This window comes from Hyposmocoma kahamanoa, unplaced genomic scaffold (assembly GCF_003589595.1).
Source record: "Hyposmocoma kahamanoa isolate Upper Pololo Valley unplaced genomic scaffold, ASM358959v1 88, whole genome shotgun sequence".
Taxonomy (NCBI): domain Eukaryota; kingdom Metazoa; phylum Arthropoda; class Insecta; order Lepidoptera; family Cosmopterigidae; genus Hyposmocoma; species Hyposmocoma kahamanoa.
In genome coordinates, this window is record NW_020654466.1 from 19,221,490 (window position 1) to 19,246,809 (window position 25,320).

Consider the following 25,320-nt stretch of genomic DNA (forward strand, 5'->3'; position numbering starts at 1 on the left):
CGATACCAAATGTTTATTATTAACCGACTTCAAAAAAGGAGGAGGTTCTCAATTCGACTGTTTTTTTGTATGCATGTTACGCAATAATTTGTGAACCGATTTTGATGATTCTTTTTTTGTTGGAAAGAGGGACAATATAAACTTGAAGAAAATATTCCACCTCTAAGAGTGGCACACCAGAGGTAGAATCAATTTTCGCGCACTTTCCGGTAACGGATTTCAATGAAACTTCGCAAATAGATTTAATTCCGCGGACTTTTGATGTTTATGCCCAAAATCGTATACGAAAAAAAAGTTTACATTCTTTACTTGCAGCTTTGTTATCTTTGTAAAATAATAAGATAATAATAATAATGCTTTATTCTTACACGTTATGTAAGTGAATAAACACTAGTGAATCCCAGCAAAAAATAAATTTAATGACAAAGAACAGAATAGTTTGTAACAAAAAGAGTCCAAAATGAAATAGGAACACAAATTTTATCGAGTTCTTAGGTTTTCGCGATTGTTACAAATAGGAAATGAAACTATTTTTCTGGATTTAAATCGCGTATATTTGTTTTTTCAAACAAACCGACCGACGTTTCGGGCCGTTCAGTCAATCGTGACCATGGGACCAATATAATAGGGAAAAATAGATGCATGGCCGTACGATTATAGCTCTGTGGTGCGATGTGATTTCTGTCACAGATCGCACATCACTATTGTAATGTAAACTTTCGTTCATTCAACCGACCAGTGTGGCCAACGTAGGCGATTTATCGCCATTTAGGCTACTCAGGACGAAAATCAGCGACGAAACGACAGTTTTCTTCAATACTTTGTGAATAGGTTCATTACGTAAAACAGATAAAAATAAATTAATAATGATTATATATACTAGTTAGCTGTAATATGTAGTAGTTAACTGCCTCCGTGGCCTAACGGTTACCACGCCGGCCTGTCATGCAGAGGTCCCAGATTCGATTCCCGGGCCGGGAGAAATATTTGTATGGCCTATATTTATTTCTCTCGAAAACTTGAGTGTAACTTGTGGTTGTCTATGTGTGTGTCCATAGCACCCGCGACACAGGGTTTTCCCTAGGGCGGGGCTATGTTGAGTGTGTGCGTTATTATTATTGTTATTATTACTAGTAGAATAATGCTATAAGTATTAATTATAGCAGTGCCAGGAATGAAAAGAAATACATGATATTTATTTCGCAAAATTTCAGCCTAACCTATTTTCAGGGTTAACTTGAAATGCACATAACCTCAACGAAAAAGGCTACTGCCTTAAAATTTTTCCTTCGAAGATGTTTTTCCCGCAGCTTTCTTCTTTTCAGTTTTTTAGGGAATCAATATATTCCCGTATTTTTGTAATCAAATGCTGCACAGAAATAAAGTAAAGTAAAATAGAGAAATAAAGTAAAATAATAATAAATAATTATTTCTTAAAGACTTTGTTTACAAAAACACTGACAAATTTATAGCTAAAGCTGTCAAAAGCGAACGCTCTACAGTGGTGTCATCTGGAAGGAGTAATAGGCAGTTATTTACTCTATTATGTCAATTTATTACTTTTATTTGATTCTACTTAGCTTTCATTTGTCATTTGGATAAATTATTGATTTAAACTACAATATTGTTATATTTATTGCTGTTTTTCATTTGATGTTTAGGCTACCACAGTTAAAATTCGGCTACATTAGGCTACTAAGGTTAGGATAAATGGCGACATTGGACCCGGGGTTGTTGGCAACACTGCAACCGACAGCGGCAGCCGTTTTTATTGGTGACTATTTTTGATCTAGCGTAACGAATTTATTCAGGCTAATGAAAAATAAACATTTATGACCATTAACTTACGCGTGTGGTATAAATTTTACGTTTACTATTATTAAATAACAGTTGTAATTTTCGTGTAAAGTTTGGAAATAGCTAATTGACAAAATGAGTTTGGACCGGACGAGCGCGGACGGTTTGTATTGTGTGATTTTTATTGAAAGTGGTACTTTTATTGTAGCGGCATCGCGTTGGTAAGCATCGCTGTTGTGTTATTACTAAATATAGATATATTTTGCAGAATATTTCGTGACGGCTCTGCAAATTTTCGAACACTGCGGCGCGGAAAGCGCCGGTGCGTTACGCGTAGATGCCTTGATGGATAAATTTGCTCCTTTCGTTAAAACTAACAAGTAAGTCCTGTGTATCCTTTTCACTAAATCCTTGTTGAGTTAGTCGTGTATTGTTAATATCTGCTATGCAGTAAATTGGACTCTGAACCTTTTTTTTCTACATTTATACATCTATCCTTTTTAGAAACCTATTATTGCGACAGAAGCATTACAATAACAATAATATTTGTCCTATATTGTTAATTCATTTTCTGACAATATCCCTTACATATAATGTTGGTCTTATTGTACTTGTAGATTTTTTATGGTATTTTATTTGTCGCTTTTGCTCAAATGTGTGTGTCTTTGTTCATTATTAATTTACTCTTAACCATTACAGGCTATGATAAAAAGTCAGATGTACTCTTGCCAAATTCGATGTAATTAACAAGTAAAACATGATTTTTAGGGTTTTTTTCACCTTAGACTGGTTTACAGTTATCTCTGAAAACAAATTAGGCTATTGATAATTCTAATCTTGGAAGTCATGTCTGTGATGAATTTTGTTCAATCACTTTAATTATAATGGGTTTAAATTTTTTTTGTCTTCAAAATATATATAGTAGCAGGTAGATACATGAAAAAAGTAAGAAAGTTTATAGATACAAAATTTCCTTGAGCGCCGTACCCTGGGGCATTGTGCCCTGAAGGCTGGCAACGTTTCCCCTTTGAATTGCTAAACTTATTTGTTAGTGGTAATAACTGCCAGGCTTGTGGTCATTGGAGTCTTGTACGAGGTGATCCGTCAGCTCATTCGCTAGAAGTTTCGCCTGTCGCCCTCAAGGATTCAACGGCACAAAGGCACAAAGCTGAAGCACTGAGCAAGTTTGGCATATTTGAGCCTTTTGCAGTTCTCTGTGCTGCCCACGCTTGCTTTCAGGGCTAATTATATATTTAATTGTAATTATCATACCAATTACTAGTAATTAATTATTTATATTAATGATTTCTCTGAGAGATAAAGTTCACAAATACCATGTGTCTATAGTTTCACCAACACCCACTCTTACCTTTAAAACGGGACTGCTCTAATTTTTCACTCTGTTTGGCACCAGAAATAGGTAAGGTGGCAGTGGTACTGCTACTACTGTATTTAAAAAAAAAGCAAATACACGCGATTTAAAGCCAAAAAATACTGTCATTTCCTATTTTGACTATATTTTTGTGTCATAGTTTATGAAATGTTTTTTTTTTCTACAATGTCCAAAAGAATCCTGATATGATGATGAAAAGCTGTATTAACTTTTTTTAAACCAACAGCTCAAATAAAATAAACTACTTTATATATTCCAAACATTAAAGTTTGAATAGTAAATATAAGTTCATAATTGAAAATTGATGTTGGATGAGATAATGTCATGAATTCATATAAAATCTTACAATTTTGTTTTAATTTCATATATCATTATCCACTATCTTGCAGTAAGTATTTAAAGGTGTTTAAAACTTAATAATTTTATTCATAAATCATATGTGTCTATAGATACTTGGTATAGGTGCAAACTTTATAATAATTGACCATGTAAGTATTACTTGTACATAATTAAACTACCAATTACCTATTTAAATTCCAATTTTGCGTGAAGGCCTTGGGCTGAGCTAGGTTTAATAATGAGTTTTGACAAAAAAGTTATTTTATGCCATCTTTCTTTGCCTAGCTATGTTTTGTTATTAAACATTCTGTCAAATTTGGCTGTGGTATAGAAATATGCACTTCTTAATCCTTTGTAGTGAGCCCCTTTAACATATTTGGTTTAAATTGAGTTATTAGGTTATCACGATTCCTACGCGTTGGGAATGTATTTATTATTCTAACAAACCAATATTTCAGGCTGTATACAGGTCCCATGATCATGGCTGAGTCGTTGACTGTTTTATAATTAATTTGTATCTCTTGTCATTTTTATTGTATTACATGTAAAATTTTAATGTTTTGATTTTGATTTGTTCACTATATGACATATAAATAAATATGTCATTAGTAATAATAATATAATAGTAATAACGCACACACTCAACATAGCCCCGCACTGGGGTAACCCTATGTCGCGGGTGCTATGGACACACACATAGACTACCACAAATGACACCCAAATTCACGAGTGAAATAAATGTAGGCCATACAAATATTTCTCCCGGCCCGGGAATCGAACCTGGGTCTTCTGCGTGGCAGTCCGGCCGTGGAGGTAGGCATTAAACAAGTATAATATATAAAGGACAATGAACTGTAAATAATTTTCCTTATGGTTTTGCAACAATGTATTTACAAAACATAAATCACATGTATTTTGTTCTAATCACAAACGTGACTAATAAGCTATACATGATTAAAAAATATGGCTACAACAGCACTATTCTGTAATCTGTTCAATTATTCTGTACATGTGTCGAAAAATAATTCATGAAGACCCCACCTCGCCTTGGGCCTGCCTTATCAGGCAGTCTTAAGTAATTTTTTGAAATTTTTATGATTCCAATCGACAGGACGAATAAGTTGTGTACCTGGTTGTAAGAGACACGCCTGTCCATAGCAGTTGCAGTACCAATTAGAACTTTAAATCGCAAAGATCTTCTAAGGGGCACTGTTGCTACGTCCGGCTCCTTGAGACATAAGTTGACAAGTTCCAAGCGCCTGTAGTTTCACCAGCACCCTTACCCTTTCAAACCGGAACGCAATCATTCTCACATTACTGCTTGGCGACAGACATAAGTAAGGTGGCAGTACTTCTCTGAACGATCTCTTTGACTGTTCATTCAATTGATCCAGTACTTGTTTTCCCAGGGCTGAATACACCTACCTAAGATCCTTGTTGGACCCAGAGCACAGCAACCCTGAAATCAACGTGACCAAGCTGGCTACTGCATTGCACGAGTACAGCGAGAGCCAGAAGTCGAAGGCTGATCTAGATGAAAGGTGAATAAAATACTTCTGTCTTTTTTCTAACTATTGTAAGTCGCAGTGGATAAAATTTTCTGGCCGCATATTTTTGGTTTAGTTCACACCGTGAGCTGCAGCTGCAGAGCTGGTATTGGAATTGTTCTTTTTTTATAATGCCTTTTGCAACATGCGACCGCCCCTCCTGCATAAGGCGGAATTCTCGCGCGTGCTCGAGAATGCTCGCACATTCCGCGGAAGATTTTGGCTCGTATCTAGTTTGTACAATGGACCATAAAGTTCGTTATGTACATAGTATAATGAACTATGTACATACAACATCGTTATAAAAATTCGCTTCCATTCCTTTCAGCGGCAATATAAATTGAGCCTTAGACTGCCTTCGTCTTTCCAATTTCTCCTTCCCGTACTCCCACTTGTGGCGCCTCCTCAATCGTCTGTTATTTGGAGGTCCGTTCAGAGCTTGTCCAAGTCTGTTTTCATATTTTTGTCATGCTACTTGTCTCCTGTTTGACAGTTGGAATTTTTAGATAATAATAATAACTTTATTGATAGCCATTACAAATACTACAGGAATAATACAGTAATTATTAGTCATTGATTGACTGCTGACCCGTTAGGCAACATCCAGACCCCATAAAAGGCTTTAACCTGTGTTAGCAAATAGTACCGTTGCCGCCACGGATCTAATCGAATTGTTATAAAATCAATAAATGGCTTACAAGTAAACTAAAAGGAACTTTGTAGTCCCAAAACCAGTACAATAAAACTGTTCATTTGGGACCCAGATAATCATGGACATCATCCATTTTTGAGTACCATGGAGTTTTTATCTAAGTTTTGAGCACCCTAAAATTCTTCTAGCAATTAGTTATTTTCATACATCGAGGCGAGGTCGCCACAGAAGATCAGCTACAGTCACCAGACTGATATTTTTACTATACAGTAGTCTTTATTGCACACAAGAACATAACAGGATAACAGGATATATTAATTAATGGAGGGTGAACCAAAAGGCCACTAAACACGAATTTATTATACATTTATAGAACTTGCACAATTAAAATATATAAAATATATTATCGTCAACTTACAAATTTAATTAATTCATTAATTTTAATTCCTTTAATTTTTTTACTTCACCTTTTTTATTATTTGTAAGAACACATGTGTTTATATATATAATTACTTATTGTTGGCTATGAATGAATCATTTTCTCTACTTCTATTCTATACATAAAAAAGGTGCTGGTTATGCAACGATTAATGAAGAATGTTCGCTTTTAGAAGCTGAGTACTACTTACACAGTTAAAACAAAAATATCTGATAAGTTTGTTAGTACAAACGGAAGGTATAATGTCAACTTAAATAGTTTCAAATAAATCTGTTTTCATTTGTGGAATTTGAATTGTTAAATTCATCAACTGCTACATTCACTTTTTTTTATTACAGTTTTAACTTAAAAGGTGGAATAATGCCTCAAGATTCTGACTCAGGTATTTCTTCAGATGGTAAGTAGTGTCAATAATTTCTTTTTTTATGATACTAAGGGTCGTATTCCAGAACTCTACTCAATGCTCAAGTCAGGACTTGAGCAGAGTATGATTTCAAGCACTGGAAATACGACCCTAATGGCAAGGACTTGAGTATGATTTTCAGTGCTCACTGCAATACTCAAGTCCTGACTTGAGCATTGAGTAGAGTTCTGGAATACGACCCTTAGTGACAAGAAGAGCAAATAGTGTTCCTGGTGGTAACCGACACGCCTGTCCATAACATTGCAATGCCACTTGGAGCTTCATACAAACCTGTTTCTTCTATAGACAGTATCTCTCGAAGCAGTTCAATATAAAATGTTCAAACGCGATTCAATATAAAATTACCCATATATTATATACATATACGCATTTTGTACAGATAAGTTCGCCGTTTTGCAACAAGCAAGAATGTTATTACAATTTGTTGATTTGTAATTTTTTATAAATATTAAAATCACATTTTGTTCTGGGTAACAATAATGTGTCAGATAAATTACGCGGTCTCAAACTAGGGAATTCCGTGTACAATGAGTACCTGAGTAACGGAATATACACCGGGACATTACCCAGTCAGATAGATCAGAGCCAATTCAAAAATGTTCAGTTCCCAAATTAGTTCTATCCACAATCGAACCAAAAACTTCCCCATTCAGCACCCGCAGTGTAATCCTTTGGGCCACCGCGGTCGTAAAAGGTTAATTTATACATGCAAAGTGAAATAATAATTTATCCATAGATGAAATAAATTTACACTTAAATACGTCGTTCACTGTGCCGACATCCCTGAGAAGAACGAGGAAGAAACTGTAGGGATTGCTCTTTTCAAATAAAGTTAAATGACACTGGTATACACTTTGAATCAAATTTGTGTGGAGTGAATGAATTCAAGACAGTTGCTATTGAACAGGTTTCCAGCTGGTGGAAGAGCTGCAAAGTGAACTGCGCGAGAAAGCACACCTAGCCCATAAACTGCGTACCGAGCTCGACTTCACTGACCGACAACACGAGGAGGCACTGGCTGCGCTCTCCGCTGAAAGAGACTCTTTGCGCTCACATCTCAATATGTAAGTAGAGATTAACTAGTTCTGGATCACTGTAAAACCAGTTGAAGAAGAATCTTTACAGTACGGTGATGGTGTGTGCATGTAGGTTCAAGCAATTCTGTTGCAATAAATCTGCCTCCATGGCCGAACGGTTACCATGCGGTCTGCCACGCAGAGGTCCCAGGTTCGATTCCCGGGCCGGGAGAAATATTTGTATGGCCTAAATTTATTTCTCTCGTGAGTTTGGGTGTAATTTGTGGTTGTCTATATGTGTCTCCATGGCACCCGCGAGACAGGGCTTCCCTAGTGCCTATGGGCTATGTTGAATGTGTGCGTTATTATTATTATCTGTTTTAAATAATAATACATTCACCTTTCGAATATCAATTGAGAGTTGCCAAAATACCCAATTTTTTTTTGTTTCAAGTGACGGAATGAAATTTATTAAAATTAGAGGCACATGGGACTTGTCAACTTATGTCTCAGGATGACGGTCGAAGTGCAGTGCCCCTCAAATCTTTGCGATTTAAAGCTCTGAGTGGCACTGCAACTGTTATGGGCAGGCGTGTAGCTTATAATCAGGCGCACGACTTGTTCGTCCTGCTAGTTGATATTATAAAAAAAAGCTTTCAAAATTCATCGTTAAGATGTTTAGGTAAAAATTGACATTGGTACAGGCTACGCGATGAGAACATAACGCTGACTCACGTGCGACGCGATTACGAAGACGCGTGTGACCGACTGTGCAACAGCGAGCTGGCGCTCGGTGAGACTAGACAGGAGCTGGACAAATGCAAAAGGAATAACAGAGTTTTGGAGGAACATGTCTCCGAACTGGAGATCGAGGTGAGTGATACTGATCTAATTGTCATATGCCTTGTATATTGACCAACGGACATTCTTCGTGTCTAACATAAAATAACGTACCATTTGGTACCTAATCCAGACCAAAGCCAGCTAACAATTAACCAGACAATGTAACAACCTCTGTTGATTTTAAATTGTTTCTGTCTACCAGTCAAACTTATCACAAAGATTGTTATACTGTAGCTGAGTGTGTAAAATTACCCGACGAAAATTGGTGGCGTACGATAGACTGTACCCGAGTTGCATGATTAAGAAATTAATAAATAAAATAAATAAATAAATAACAAAATCCACAAGAAAAGTTAGCAGAAATTTGAGTATGACGTTTGTCAAGTTTCGTCGCAGTAGATCTCATTGTGAAAGAGTTCCTCCAGGGAAGTACTGCCACCATATCTATTTCTGCCGCGCGGATATTGTGAGCATTGCGGTTTTGCAAGGTAAGGGTGCTGGTGAAAGTACGGACACTTGGGACTTGTCAAAGAGTAACGGATGTAATGGCACTGCCGCTTAGATATTTGCGATTTGAAGTGGCACTGCAATTGTTATGGGTAAGCTTCTCGCTTACCACCGGTAAGACTTGTTCTTCTCGTCACTATTAGGCACTTAACCTGAAAATACAGATAACTTGCATTAATAAGCCTTTTATTCAGAAATCGGCCCTGCAAGAACTTCTTACCAAGTCAAAAGACGAGTGCCATCGCATCAATGAGATGTACGCGTCGCGACAGTCCGCGTTGCTCGAGGAAAATGAGACCCTCAAAACGGAAAATGCCGATTTGAGCACGCGGCTGCAGGACCAGGAGGAGTTTATGCAGCAGATTATTAAGGAAAAGGTAATTATGCACACCCCACTGAGGCTTTCACTCTCGCTGTATTTTCGCGTCCCGGCAAAAAAAAAGAGACTCGGTGCGGTCTCGAAAATCGCTGTAAAAATAAAACGAGACTTGATACTTATAGGCTAGACATTTAGGCAGTTAAAATATGATATTTTAAAGAAATTCATTATTAAGTTAAAATACTAATGATTAATAATAATGATGATTTAAATCGCGTATATTTGTTTTTTCAAATCAACCAACCAACAAAATAAAAAAATTAAATAAATAAAAAAAAATTTAGGAGCAAAAATGAATCGTTGTGAGACAGCACTACATAAAGAGTATATCACCATCCCTTTTTTTGTCGTTACGAACCTATACTGAACTGTAATAAGAGTTCATGGTAAGGCCCCTGGATTATTTTTTAAATACTAACAATCTCGCAGGACTATATTACTAACATCATAAACAATAACTTTTGTTACATAACTTTTTACAAGGCAATAAATGTACCAAAAAATTTTTGTTGTAACTACTATCTGTCTACTTTTTAGATGTGTATTTATAGTAAGTTGCATCGAACTGAGATTTACGCTAACGCTTCCTTTTGTTGCCACTCAAGAGTTCCACAGATGAAAGAAAGTGTCTGTGATTCTAACGATTTAGAACAATCTATTTAAATATTTATATTTTTGTGCGACAGTAAAATGTGATGTATTAATAAAAGCCATGGAACAAAAGTTGTTGTTGTTTATGGTTTTAGTTAGTAATATAGTCCTGCAAGATTTTTAGTATTTTACAAATAATCCTGTGTAGTAGGAACGTAAGATATAAAGGGCGTTTACTGTAGTTTCAGATAGAGTTTTTCAATCTCCACCAATTTTACCAAGCTACGATGTACAGTGTTTTTACGTCCATACAACCAGAATAAAAAATTGACTTCGGCCTCATATGTTTCAATATTTCAGAGACTGGAAACATCAGCCACAAAGTTACGAGGCTCGCGAAATTATCACACACACAAGTTTCTCACTAAGTGCGATTGACATTGCTGTCAATTTTATATGGAAACCACACATTTGGAGCTTGTTAGATGTAACATGAAGCCTAACAGTTAACACGTTCGTCGCTGACTAAAATTTTCAAAAATGTTCAAATTATGACATTGGCTATATGGCTGTTTTTGGTCTCAATTTGTATACGTATATAATTTTTTTTCGATATTTCATTATTTGGCTCTAGTTTGGGATTATATTTAGTGCCGGGCATTATAACCCGGTGCGGCCTAAACGCAATAATTATTACGTTTAGGCCGCGCCGATCGCTATGCCGGGCAGACTATGTACACGTAATGTTCCATCGATGTTTACCTAAAACTCATGTACGTCTTTCATTTGAGATTGACATTTCACATTAACCATTTTTTTTTGCTTAGTGTGTAACTTTTAAATCCAATTTAAAATTAAAGTACCTTTTTTTTTTTATTCGAAATATATATACTTTTTCCGTTTAGTCTTTTTAGGATTTTTGATGGCATACATAGCCATCAAAAATCCTAAAATCCAAGTGGCAACAGCAGTTCATCAGGGCCACATCTATAATATAATAATAATAATAACGCTCACACTCAACATAGCCCCGCACTAGGGAAACCCTGTGTCGCGGGTGCCATGGACACACACATAGACAACCACAAATTACACCCAAACTCACGAGAGAAATAAATGTAGGCCATACAAGTATTTCTCCCGGCCCGGGAATCGAACCTGGGACCTCTGCGTGGCAGTCCGGCATGGTAACCGTTCGGCCACGGAGGCAGTTAAAATAGCATGAGGCATCGGTCATGTTATATGGCTAAATACGTAGCGTTTGCCACCTGCAGCGTGAATGAGCATCGCAAAGTTAGGTGCGACGTGCCGGTCATTTTAACCCCTCACAGAGCCCCAATATATAGATGAGATGCTGGTCATTTTGACCCACCACGGCGATGTACGTGTTAAAATTTATGAATACAAAGATCGAACGCACAGAAATATTTTCGTTGAACTGGTGGGACTTGAACCCACGTCCATGCTGCACCATAGCATTGCTCTAACCATGAGAGCCACGGGTCCAGTTACAGAGTCGTCGAAATTCTCGTATGTGTTTTTGATATAGATCTTGTACTGTTCTACTTTGTTGTAGTTTGTATTCACAATCATAACAAAACGAGCGTAGCGGTACGAGTCACACCGATATCTTGATATATGTAAGAAACATCATCTTTTGCCACTAGAGGTGAAACGTCAGATAGCAGACCTAGTATTTTTGCGAAAAATTGCTTCTGGTGCCGTGGACTCTCCGAAAATCGTGACAAAATCCTTTAGGTTTCAAAGTCGTGACAAAGTCCATTTTTGTGCGTATCTCTGGGCTCTTCGAATTTTCGGCGAAATACATGCGAGTAATAGCTTCAATGTTTTGTCCAAGCAAGTCAATATTGACGTTTTTGACACTAGTTTTGCGTCGGAGAAGCGTATTCTTAGTAGTTTGTTTTTTTGGCGAGTAGGTATTTACTACATGTTGCGAAAATGCCATTACCTATATTTATAGTTACTAGTTATATAGTTATAATATAATGCTCATTAATCAACTTAATGTGTGTCTATCGGTGAGGACCTATAACTGGATCTCCATTATTATTTCAGTTTTTACTCTGTAAGATAGCCGTTGGTCTTCCAATAAGTTAAAATAAAATAAAACAAATAAATAATAAATAAAATAGAAACTAGGGGAGTTATTTTACGAAAAATCTCAATAAATACAGTTGAAATTTATGTTCAGGTACTCCTAGAGATGGAGCTAAAGGAGTTGTTGAACAAATCGAACCAGACCCAACTCCGTCTTGACCGGTCCATCGACGTCTCATACACTGACGAGCAAATGCTCACGGCACTCGACACGCTTAACGCTGACAGCCGCTTCACATCCGGTAAGCCTTATCCGTTATACTATGAATCCACGAAATGCGAGAGGTGTATTTTTTAATCTTTTTTCCTGTTAAGAATGCAGTATGATGTTCAAAACTGGCTAATCACTTGCGGTAAAAAATGGAAACTTACAAATTAGTATGTATCTCTGTGTCGTCGCAAATATTTTTACACTGAAACTAATAACATAGTATAATAAGAGCAAGTACTCCAACTTCCGCCTTTTCTCTTTACACTTCGCTAGGGTTGTCACATTATTATTTGAGTTAAAACATTATTTGTGAAAATATAGGCGTTCAACACAGTATTCTCGTAGAGAGATATTAAAATAACCTTTGTTAAATGCAGTAAGTACTTACGTATTCATATTTTTATACCAGCATCACGACTGGTATCTTGATTATGGAGTATGATTATGAAATAGAAATTAATTGCTGAACGATTCTGAATTTGTGGCACTCTTGATCAAACTAGCACAAACAACAATAAAGACGTTGTGATGTGACGACCCGAGCTATATATAGGAACGCGAGTGCACCACGAGATTATGCGACTGTGTGCGTCTGTACACGCCGCGCGGCGGGCGTGCACACATACAAGGCCGTGCTGCTTTGTTTGTATGGAGTTACCATACTTGCCTTATTATACTATGCTAATAGTTCTTTAGATGTAAAGCAAATTTACTTAACGGGAAAACATTCTAGAGTAATACGCAACATCATACAACAATACTGTAATGTTAGTGTGCTAGCACTGTTCAGTCATTCATTCAAACAAATTGTTTGTCCATGTATATAACATGCTAATTGTGTTGTTTTTTCATCAGAAAATGTATGTCTTAAGGTGGCGACTGACCGACAATCTTATCGTAACGTAACATTCGCGGCGAGCGTGTTACCTTACAGCATTAACTGACCGGTGCAATTGCTCGTTTTGAACTCCGCGCTCGGCCGTGCTTCGCAGTTGAAACGTCAAATGGCGAACTCCTGATACTTGGTTCTGTGATTTCACTCAATCATGGTATAATCCAAATTATGAAAAACAAAATTTTAAGTTGTATAAAAGCAGAAGCATAATTGAGTATATGATAAATTGTTCTTTAACATAAATCGCGACGACGTCGCTCCGAGCTGTATTGACTTAAAATTGAGGGGTAACGTAACGCTCAAAGAGATTCGTCAAAAAATCGACAACCGGGTGGAGAGCGCGGCGCTCGCGGCGATCGGCAGGCTGATTTCAATTCAAATGGGAATCGACAAGGCTCGCGCAAGTCGCGTGACTTGCTAGCTCTGTACGAATGTTCACATGTTACGTTGCGCTGAAATGATCCGGCCAGTCTCCGCCTTTACAACCTTTGCACTTTTTTGCAAAATTATTCATTAACTGGGTTGGAATTTGGCTTATACATTTAATTCGTTCATTCCAATAGAACACCAACTTCTTGACGAAGAATCATTCTTATGCGCGTTAAAGGAAGATCAAGGTCGACCCACTAATATGTCTTTATTTGACGAGATCCGACTCAGCTTCTGTCTTCCACGACAAAACGCAAGTGAAGTCAACGAAAATCAATTTGATAACTGCATAGATAATTTTGAAAATTGTTGCTTTACCATTGGAACTCAAACTGATGAAGACTTTGATGAAAATGACGGATCCAAATATGATAGTGGAGAAAGTCTAATATCACAAACCGAAATAGTTGACAAATATACTCAAGGAACACAGACAGAAGATTATATCTGCGATTGTAAAGTACAAGACAATAGTACACAACCGGAATTAGTGACAATCGAAAGTTCAAAAGAAACAAACAATAATATCGAATGCATAAAATGTTTTCAATGTGAAAAGCTTCACAATTACTCGACCAAATTAGAATGTGATTTAAAGTTATCCCAAACGACGATAAAAGACTTACAACAAGAACTTGCCACTTATGAGGGTAATTTGGATTTGTTAGATAAGTTTCTAGACGAAGGCAAAGATACGAATAATTACTTGCAAACTGTGGTACATAGCTTGCAATCGAAACTTGGTATTTTGGAAGCGGCGGTTATGGAACAGACAGACAGATTGGACGTTTTGAACAACGATAAATGTAGCGCTGAATGTCAGACTGAAAGCGGTAACTTCTCTTATGTTTTGTAGGATATCGTTTAGTCGGTCGTCAGTTGTTTTAAGCGGATATATAAAGCGAGTGAGACCACCTTCCATTGTCTAATTCAAATTGACACTTAAGCGCAGGCCACACCGCGAACGAAGCTAAGCTTACTTAGCTTAGCTCACGTAGTTGCATGCAACCAACTATGCCTGCTAACTTAGCCTAGCTTCGTAGTTGCATCCAAAGCTAAACTAAGAAATTACGTAGTAAGTAGTGACATGCTACACTATGAATACAAGGCGGGTGTGAAGAGCGGCAGAAGGGCGACATATTTTACATGGCTTAGCGGGATCGTTGAGTTAGTTCTAGTAGCTCGGTTAGCTTAGTTCGCGGTGTGAACCGAAGTATGTAAAGGTGGCCCGGCTACGTGAGCTAAGCTAAGTTAGCTTATTTTCGTTCAAGGTGTGGCCTGCGCTTTAAAGTTGATAACTTAATACTACTTATTGACGACCTCGGTGGCTTAACGGTTTGCACTGTGGGCGCTGAATGAATACCCGAGTTCGATTCTCAGTACTACCAATTTGAGAAATTAACTTTTCTAAATTGGTTCTGGTCTGTGTTCTGGGTAGTACCCTGGAGTGAATTCCGTTGCTTTGGTACTTATAATACAAGGAATTCCCTAGTTTGAGACCAGGCCACTTGGCTTTTTAGTTGCAAATTTGTTACAATGGGTCTACAAATATTGTAATCCCTTCACTCATCGTCGAGTCATGTCGAGTTAGTTTAATAGAATGTGGTTCCTATTTAGTCTGGATATTGGTTTATTTTGCCTAACTAACTGATTTAAGGTGAGCTCAAACGCGATATGCCCGCGAAAAATATCTGATGTCATTAGACATTTTGTGATCGTCCTTCATTTTATTGTTGTAGTTGTGTTGTCCTAGGTGTTGGAAAATAATCATATTGTACGAAAGTTTATAAGTACATAGCAAAGATTAGTACGTTTATATTGTGGTACCATCAGCAAAGTTGATGCTTTCCAAGTCACAAACAATAATTTTGTTTGTAAGCAGCGGTTGTAGCTAGACCCGTCTCTTATTTTGTTGACACATTTTTTTCGTGAAATTTTTGTTTAGAATAACAACATCTGGCTTTTAAACGCCGTTGTAATCGCTACGAACAAAACGAACCCTGCAAGTGGTAATACATCCACTTCGCTGAAAGTGTATGTGTATTTATTTTAAATTTATGTACGATACTTTGTTAGTGTAGTTGTAGTGTAAATGTAGTTATAATTATACATACTGACATGTAGGTAACGGTGCCTTATTTTCGCTTTTGAGCGACACACTTTAGACGAATCTATTGGAACACATTTATTCCTAAAAAATGGAAGTAAATTAATTTCCTACTCCGCGTATCTAAGCGTGTAAGTAAATCTTTCAAAATTTCATTATAAATATTCTTATTATTTTGCGTGATTTAATTTTCACGTTCGTTCACACGAGGTAGCAAATTAATTTACTTCCATCTTTGTCAACATGGCTTTTCGTAAAGTAAAACCTGAATCTTAATTATTAACATTTTATTCTATACAAGAATTTACTCTTCTTTAAAATTCCATAATAAGATACCTTTACCTAATAATCGATATGTATTAATTTTGACTATTATTATTGATAGAAAAGACCGAACAAACACAAAGATAAGTTCCTTCTTTGTGAAGGCTCGAACTAGTGTGTCTAACATAACTGGGGCTACTGCGCTCCCAATATATACCGTTCTCTATCAATAATAATAACAATCCAGTGGGATATTTTCACAAAAATATACTAATATAATGTGTACTAAAAGCATTACGATATTCATTACAGATAAATATTACAATCATTTTGACTAGTTAACAGGTAATCTTTTTATTGATTGGTATCAGAGAGAATGTACTTCTATATTAGGGTAATGAAGATTAGACCACTATAGTTTGTCTTTTTTGAAGATGGAGTAAAATGAAGTGTTGCCCGCGTGCAAGAAACTAGTGATTGCAGTCGATAAATAGTCTATCGACTATCGTATGTCGACTGAATGTTGGTTACTATTATGCAGTAAATAGTCTGAACTTTATGCATTTGAATAATTACCGACCCATTATTCTTCCAACTACACACCGGGCACAGACTCACTTAAATTGTCACTTTTTGTAAGTTCATACACATCCACTGCATTTAGAACTATGTCTATTAAAAATACAAACAAGAGACATATTTTAAAGTTTTGCATTTTAAATAAATATATATAATCAAATACACCTATTGTTATTGAAATGTATATGAATAAAAATTTAATTTGATACTAATAAACCAACTGTTAAAATAAGAATAAAGAAGACAATAACGCAATTAGTAATCATTAGAACGTCGCGTCGTAACATTCACAATTCCGACATGTTTGGCAAAATTTTAACTTCTTTCACAATGTATCGATGAATCTATCGACAACTACATGACTATTTAAAATTTTAAGAAAACTGGCAACCACGGAAATGTCGTTTTACTTCCGTCTTCAAAAAAGACGAACTTAATAACACCTTATTGATGGTAAATATTTCAAGAGCTTTAACTTTACACGTGTTCATTTGATTTAATTCATGACTGATGTTAATTAAGGTCAGGTGGGGTATGAGGAATACAAGATGTACTTTATTTTGAGTCAAATGTTTTTAGATCTTGAAAGAACAGATAAAGTTTTATAAGAATTTTGATGTACACCGAACTTTGTTTTTCAGCTTTACGTGTTTTTACAATCATTACGCTAAATTCAATACTTACGAGGTATTTTCTGAAAACGTGCAAATTGTGCTAACGATTTTTCCCCAATAAGTAAGAGGAACATTCATCTTATTTCTTATAACGGTTATGTTTACCGCCTTTTAGATTTGGAGCATCGTGGCGACATCTCTTTAAAATCGTTTAAACAAATTTGTTTATCTGTTTTATCGACGGAGAGACTATTAGTACTAAACTCTTAAGATGATGAGTTAAGGCTTCAGGTCTCGTCCCTCGGTATTCCTCTTACCCACCAGACCTTACTTATGATTATTCTGTGTCACGTTGTCAAAAAATAATTGGAAGTAAATAGAAAGAAATTTTTAAAGTAGTTTTAGCTAAGTAACAGTAGAAATCCTTGTGAAAGAGTTCGTCCATGGAAGTACTGCCACCTTACCTATTTCTGTCGCCACGCGGTTTGGAGGGGTAAGGGTGCTGGTGAAATTATAGAAACATGGGATTTATCAAGTTATGTCTCAGCGTGACGGGCGCAGTGGCAGTGCCACTAAGATCTTTGGGATTTATAGCTCTGAATGGCACTGCAACTCTAATGGACAGGTGTGTCGCTTACAACCAGGCGCACGACTTATTCGTCCCGTTACTTGGTATTATATAAAAAAGCTATAATTACATAAAAATTGATACATGAAGTGTCTGAAGTAACTTTAAATTTATTTCAGATGTAATGTCAGTGTCTACTCAAGTGGAAGTACCATGCGCAGATTGCGTGAAACGAAACACAGTCGTGCCCCACAGCGGCTTAAGGCGATATTTGTGGTGGGTATTTTAATACTTATCATCTACAAGTTATAATAATGGACTTTGCCCTTAACTCTATACATAGAGAAGAAACGTCCCCAGCAGTTGGACATAATACTTCAGAAACGTTTGCGAGCGCAGGCATAATAACTCACAAAAGTTTTATCGCAATGGGATGAATAATAACACTAATTTTTATATATAAATATTTATATAAAAAAATTAATGTTATTATTTTTTTATACTATTATAATAAAATAAATAGTGTAATTGCTGTCTGTTCGGCGTACCGTACATCTCTCAGAGTGTAGGGTTGTCACATTATTATTTTAGTTATACCTGCTGCAGGGCTAATACGACAGGATGCGACTGAGCGAGGCGACAAACTGTTATTCTCGTTTAAAGATCTCCTATCGTGCTAGCCCTACAGTAGGTACAACTAATTGTCAATAAGGTGTTCATCACAGTACTCTCGTGCTGTATTGAAATACCCCTTGTCAAATGCAGTACTTACCTATTGATAATTTTATACCAGTATGATCATGAAGAAATGAAATCCAAGTTTGTATATACATAACTCCACATTTATAAATTAAATCATGTTAACAACCGAACGTTGAAGCGTTCGTTATCAATTCTATAATGATTGCAACGCGAGATTATTATAATGTGTGCGTCCGTACACGGCGCGCGGCGGGCGTGCACGCATACTAGCCCCTCTGCTGTTTTTGTATGGAATTATACTACTTGTTTTATTTATACTATGTATCTTACCGTATCTACATCACACTCATTTTGGTCTGTGTATACGCAATGACACACCCAATATGTATGTATGGGCAGATTGATATGAATACCATGCCATAAAGACTCTTTTAATTCCCCAAGTGTAATTAACGCGCATTTCACGCAAGTGTGTCTTGATTCGTAAAACGTCGGGAACGGTCGGTAAAACTCGACAGTTTTGCAGTTTATTAAGGTTTCAATTCCCCTGTTTCGACCTTGACCCGTAGTAGGCACGTGACACGATGTGGTTTCCTTCTACACATCGCAACTTGTGGATAAATTTATAGTCAATCTCGATACTTCCAATTAACACTACGCCAACTTAATTTTAGGAGCTGTTCTCTTTTTGTTTTGTTTATTGTTGCCATTTATTTTTCACAAAATTAGTTTTTTTGTTTTTTCCAATTTTGTTTTTTGTTTCTTAGTTTGTTTTTCACAAAATTCGGGGAGCATATTATTAGTAAATAAATATGGCTGTTTACAAAAATAACAGAAAATGACCAAAAAATAAAGTTGGCGTCGGTATAAATAAACCCTTGGCTTTTTTTAATGATCGTGTAGCGTGCAGAGTACCGTAGAGCAAGCATGTCCAATGAATAAAGACATTTTTAAACACAAATTACATTTTCGCAGCCTAAGCTGAAAAGAATTTACATTATTAGCGAACTGTTACAGTTCATCTGTACTCCAAATACGACTTTAATGTAATGGCCCATGACTGACTTCGGATCGGTGTCAATATTTTCTACGCGGATTGTTTCAAGTAAATCTTTCCCTTTCATTAAAGCCTGGATTTCACGAAGCCGGCTTTCCTGATCTGGCTTATTGGAATATGAGGAAAGGATGGTTTGAAGACATTAGTAACCGGTTCTAGTAGAACCGATCCGAAGCTGGGCGAGGTTGACACCGGCTTTGCGAAATCCGACCCAGTATCTTTGTTATAGTAATTTCGAGGTAGATTTCAAAATCTTTTTTGAACATTCACTCATTCGTAGTCATCATATTTGATTTATACATTAGATATGTTTTATACATTAGATACGTAGATTTTAAAATTTATATCTTAATATAAGATTTTTGGTGGGATATTTATGTATACAGTTTTGGCTTAGTAAAGGCGCGTTCCCATAATGTCGTAACATTTTATTGGACGACTGTCGCGTCTAGCCTGTTCCACCATCGTGTCGTGGACGTTTATTAACCGTTGAACGACTGTCGTGTCTAGCTGTTCCCACTACATCGTGACAACAATTTATCGGTTCACGGCAGCCGCCTTGTCGTTTGCACGACAGAATCGTTTGAAGCTGCGATTATCTGTCGTCACAATTTTGTCGTGACGTTTTATTTATCGTTGGACGACTGTCGTTCTAGCTTTTCCCATTGTCACGACAGTCTGTCGTCGCCACGCCAAAAAAGTACAGTTAATCATGTTGTTCTATGTGCGAACAACTGCATTTAAATATACAAGTCACTTTAAACTGCACAACTATCTATCGTCACGACATTATGGTAACGCGCCAAAACATTGCATTTAAGACCCCCCAAAACTACAGACTATCTATCCGCCGATAGTTAAGGCGGGTTGGACTGCTAGCGCGCATACTTGGCCAACTTAACAGTTTGGTTGGTGGTGAGTGAGCAGTAGACCAGCGAACAGTAGGGCTAGGGCTAGCTCTCGAAAAATTTTGCTAGTTGGTAAGCTGCTCTTGAAGAAAGCGGTTGCGTGACGAAAATTAAACTGTCTAGGAATGTTTTATTGCTATAATGTAACGAAGGAAAAGCTTAAAGAAAACTGATAATAATAGATACACCAGCAGACTAAACAAGCGGCAAATTATCGTTCTATACTTATTTAGCAGTCGTTGTAGTTCGCCGACAGATCTTTTGCCTTCAAACAAGCAATAGAGCAAGCCTATCAAATTTATTTATTTATCAGCTGATATCGAATATTTATAATCTGTTAATAAGCTTAAGAATATGTTTTATTTTTTGAGATTATTTGGTTTAAGAAAGAGTGACACCTCGCACACGTTTGGAAAACGTGTGGAGTCACTAACTCGCTTTGAGACAGGGTGGCGTTCTAAACCCTCTCTTTTCGCGTGCCCAGGGGGAAGTGACAGGGTTCATGATGATGTTGTATAATAGTATCCATTTTTTTAAATCTGTATTATAAACATATGTCTATTTCCAGGGATCCCCTCAAATGTCTATTCCAAATCTTCGCTGTGGTGTGTTTTCTCTGCGCCGTTTCCGTGCTATACGGCGTGTCACGCCGCTGGAATGCGCGTTGCGTAAGGGACGCCTCCCCGGTGCCTTGGAGGTGGTTCAATGCTCAGGACTTCATGGACTTATTGCTGAGGATAGAATACGTTGCCGATGTGCCAATGTAAATTTTAAAATTGCAATTCGTCATGAAATGAAACTTTTTTTTTCGGAACTAAATCCATAAAAGACACCAAAAAGTTTGTTTGAAACAACAAATGAGTATACGCTATTTAGATCCGAAACAAATTTCAATACCAATACATAGCAATCACTAAAACTAAAGCCTAAGAACTAGTTTGTTAAATTAATTTAAGTATTCGAATCAAAGTTAAACAAGTGAAATTGATTAATAAATACTGGAAATTTGCTGTAATTTTAGGTTAAAGGTGTACCCAATCTACATGTATATTTTAAACTTTGGAATTTTGAATATATAAAACTGTGTTCATACCATTGTGTTCATGTAATCTAAAGGTAGAACTTGGTGGACGCGTCAGTATACCTCTGACGCTTGGTATATTCAATGTTCAAATATATTTTAAACTTTCGAGTTTTGAACACATAAAACTGTTCACACAATTGTGTTCATGTAATTTAATTGTTGTTCGACAGTGCAGTTTTAAATTTCATTTATTAAATGAATCCTTGCCGCAGAGCACATATGTAATTCGAAAGCAAATCGTCTTCCGTACAAAGTATGTAAATTGCAGCGCCTGTGGAAAATTTAGAATAAGTCGTTGAATGTCACGGACCCTTTTGTAACGCCTCTATATCGTAGGTTACATTAATCAATTGGAAAAAATCTAATATGTTGCACTACAGGGAAATGACGGCCCAAATGTCACAGGGATCATTTTATTTCTAGGCGTACAAACGATATTTGTATTTTCTCTGATTTGAATCACTTGCAAGCGACATCCGAAGTGGGTACGGTCCGAGTTTTGTAGATTTGTATGGTCTCGAATTCGGCACGAATATTTATCGGATTGAGGGCGCAAACGCGCTAACTTGAAATTGTATAATTGAAAAAACACGATTTAAAAAAAATGGATAACTAAATATGTATAAATAAAAATAATTACATTATTCGCAATAACATACTTTCAGTATTTTTCTAATTTTCAAACTTATGATAATGGTCTTATGTTTTAAGACCCAAAGACGGAATGCAGACTGTAGTGTAGACCACGATACGAAATCCAAGTATTGTATAAAACTTTAAAGACAGGTGAAAATTAAAGTTGTGATTTGGTGGTGAACATTAAAATTAATTAATAAGTAGAACAAAATTTAGATGCGTTTGTGTTAATGATTTATAACTTCTATTTACAATTAGTTTAAGGGACATAGAACCGAGGTGTCGTACAAAAATGCTCTTTATTTTTTTATAACATAATATTGAAAATTATTAGTAATAATAGAACTGTATGTACACATACAGGGTGGAAAAAATGAATTGGGCATGAAGGAGATAGTTCTCCTAATTTTACGTAAACATTGTTTTATTTTTCTTATCATGAATAAGTGCGTTCGCAGATTTTTTTAAACGCTTACGTGAACCGCGAAACGACTCAACCAAAAAAATAAAAAATAAACACTCACTATTTTATGAAACATTCAGGACAGTTCTCCTGCTTATATTAGCAGAAACTGCTTACCTTAATGCTAATTGGTATCCAAGCATTTAAACAGTGTTTTAACTTTGACCCTCTCGCGTAATATGTAAGAAACTTTTGAGAACGATGAGACTTTTGAAATTGTAAAAAAACTTATTGTGAATTATAAATAGTTAAGTTAGTCAGAGATGGCGCAAACAAAGTGAAATCAATCAATTACTGGTTAGAATTTTACTCGAGCGTAGGTATCTCTTTTTTTTGGGATTTAGACGTGTACACAAATATATTCTTTACATTTAGAATTCGTGATTAAATAAATGTAAATGTTACTTTTGCAGCAAACGTTTAACTTCAGGTAACTAAACGTAATATTCGGTTCAAGGGCCGTCGCAACATTGCATTTATGAGGAACACCTTTATGTACCATTGTTTTTTTGTCACTCTGTATAGTTTCATATACTATTTCTATCACTTCACTTGATGTTACGTAACTTTATCACTTGTTATAATTTCTTCAACGTTTATTTTATTTTACTGACTAGCCTATTTTATAATTAGTTTTTCTTTAATATTTTAAAACTGTTTCACGTAACAAGACTTGTCGACACTAACGATTTTGTTGTGTAATTCTCTGATAACACTCGTCTAGTGAAATTGTTTAATGAAACTGTGAATTCAGTGTCAACAAAGTTTTTGGAATTGAATGTAAACAAATTAATAATACTGTGATAGATCAGTGCCAGGTTAGTGTTAGGTGTAGCCATTATTTGACATAAGATTTTTATACGTTTATATAATATCCTATTGCATTTGTTATCTGTATACTAACTGATTACAGAGTAAACTTTTTAAAGGATTATCTAAACATATCACGGCCGTGGACGGCCGTGCTAGTTGTACGAACTCCGGGCCCGACATGTGTGAACAAGTTTATAGGAAACATACGCAGTGATATTTTTTTTGAACCTCTTACGGAGCACGGCCCGTCTATGTCCCGGGCACGGCACTTTAATGTCCAAAATTATTGAACTCGCCCATCTATTTCTATCGCTATTTCTTGTACAAACCACTTCCAATGAAATGGCAATAGAATTTGTTTTTTATTCCTAGGATATAGTTACTGCCGGGTGGCTACAATAATTAATATATAGTGTCGTTCACTGGTTCCTGAATTGGTATCGCTGACCCCGGCCGACAGTGCCATTAACGAGGAATACCGCAGTACTCTTGAAAAATACCAAAAGTTTGTCTTTTAGCCCTGGGGAAAGGCGTGTAAAATATTAATAAATTTATAATATAAATAATTCGCCGGTTGAACTGGAGTCTATATCATATAGTCAATACCACAATTACCTTGAAAAAAATGTCAAAATTTGTCATTTTGGACTGTGGGAGAGGCGAGAAATAAGCACAAAAAAATAGCATAGAAAACGCGAATAAATTTTAAAATTATCTAATCTAATCTAATCTTAGGCCAAACTATCTTTAAAATCCTTCGTTTACTTTCTCATCAGTTAGTATATCCATTACTATAAAGTAGGACCTTATTATATAAAAAAATTAATTTAAATTGAAAATGCAACCAAAAATAGGCATTAGTTTTTATTATTATTTGAAACATAGAAAATATAAATGTATTATTGAACTAAAATGTTTAATTGTCGCATGCAAAAACTTTATTTTACGTTTTGAACAAAGCAAGCATTTATATTGCATTTATTTGTGTGTTTTAATTTGTATAAAGAATACTCGTGTTAATTTACTTTTTTTTTAATTGTATTCATTGTGCAATCCGCGTGTAATTTAGAAAAAATTAGAATTTGTCTTGTGTTGTTTTTAGTCAAACGCATTTATCTCATATCGATGAATAAATAAATTCAGATTATTAATTCAATTTTGCGATTTCATTTCATATTTTTCCTCTTACCTACCGACTGCAGAAGAGAAGACTAGGGCTGCAAATTCGGGATGGTGGATTCATTGTGTCTTGAGTTGGATGTATGCATCACAAGACTCACGTTTGCGCGCAATGTACGCGGGAACGCACAACCGCTGTTTCGAATTGACACCTCGTAAACGTGAGTTTATAGTGAGTTTGTGTTGGCAAACTACCGAACTAACAAAATACAAGCAACCGGCGACTTCATATTAATTGTAAGAAAGTAGAATATTAGCTTCTAGTTGCCTGGTGCTCGTGTCCAACACAAGACGCGTTAGCGCGGCGCCTAAAGGAATGACGTCATAAAATAAACGTGCCCCTTTGATTTGTCTACCCACTATGTTTTCGGACTAGTAAGAGACACTGCTATTCTCGTATACAGAATGGCAATAAATCGCGCTTCTATGTCGCTCTCGAACACGTCGCGCCCTGTCGTGCTATTCCTACAGAGCACGACGAATTAGGTAATTGACCATAGTTTGAAATCAGGGGCCTTACTATGAACTCATTACAGTTCATCATATAAGTTCGTATCGACAAAAAAGCGGGATGGTGAATAAAAATAAGAATTTATGGTAAGCCAGGTGGTCTCAAAATAGGAAATCGCCCGTACTATGAATAGAAAATTCACTCCGGAGCATTCACTGATGATAACACGAAGTAACTTAAAGTACAGTCCAGACCAGGTCAAGCTTGACACTTTGTACTTTCGACCGTTCTTATTGTAAACGGCATAGAGTTGAA

General features: G+C 36.2%; 1 protein-coding gene across 3 annotated transcripts; it reads left to right on the forward strand.

Moving 5' to 3' along the window:
* The first annotated feature begins 1,661 nt into the window (after positions 1-1,661).
* LOC113235816 lies at positions 1,662-22,355 on the forward strand. 3 transcript variants are annotated; one of them, XM_026471722.1, is made up of 11 exons: positions 1,662-1,774; positions 2,066-2,177; positions 4,939-5,070; positions 6,506-6,564; positions 7,499-7,655; positions 8,312-8,480; positions 9,152-9,334; positions 12,140-12,287; positions 13,715-14,413; positions 17,892-17,988; positions 20,948-22,355. In XM_026471722.1, exons 1-11 carry the CDS (start codon positions 1,711-1,713, stop codon positions 21,144-21,146), a joined length of 2,019 nt encoding a protein of 672 aa, XP_026327507.1. In that variant the 5' UTR covers positions 1,662-1,710; the 3' UTR covers positions 21,147-22,355. The 3 variants fall into 3 exon arrangements, with proteins under 3 accessions (XP_026327507.1, XP_026327509.1, XP_026327508.1); XM_026471723.1 differs by lacking the exon at positions 1,662-1,774 and adding an exon at positions 1,849-1,960 and having other exon boundaries at positions 20,948-22,354; XM_026471724.1 differs by lacking the exon at positions 13,715-14,413 and having other exon boundaries at positions 20,948-22,347.
* The last annotated feature ends 2,965 nt before the right edge of the window (positions 22,356-25,320 follow it).

Coding starts and splice junctions, on each gene's coding strand:
- LOC113235816 (XM_026471722.1), top strand. CDS start 1,711: ATGGCGACATTGGACCCGGGGTTGTTGGCAACACTGCAACCGACAGCG. Junction 1,775..2,065: donor AGCGGCAGCCGTTTTTATTG/GTGACTATTTTT, acceptor TATATTTTGCAG/AATATTTCGTGACGGCTCTG. Junction 5,071..6,505: donor AAGGCTGATCTAGATGAAAG/GTGAATAAAATA, acceptor TTTTTATTACAG/TTTTAACTTAAAAGGTGGAA.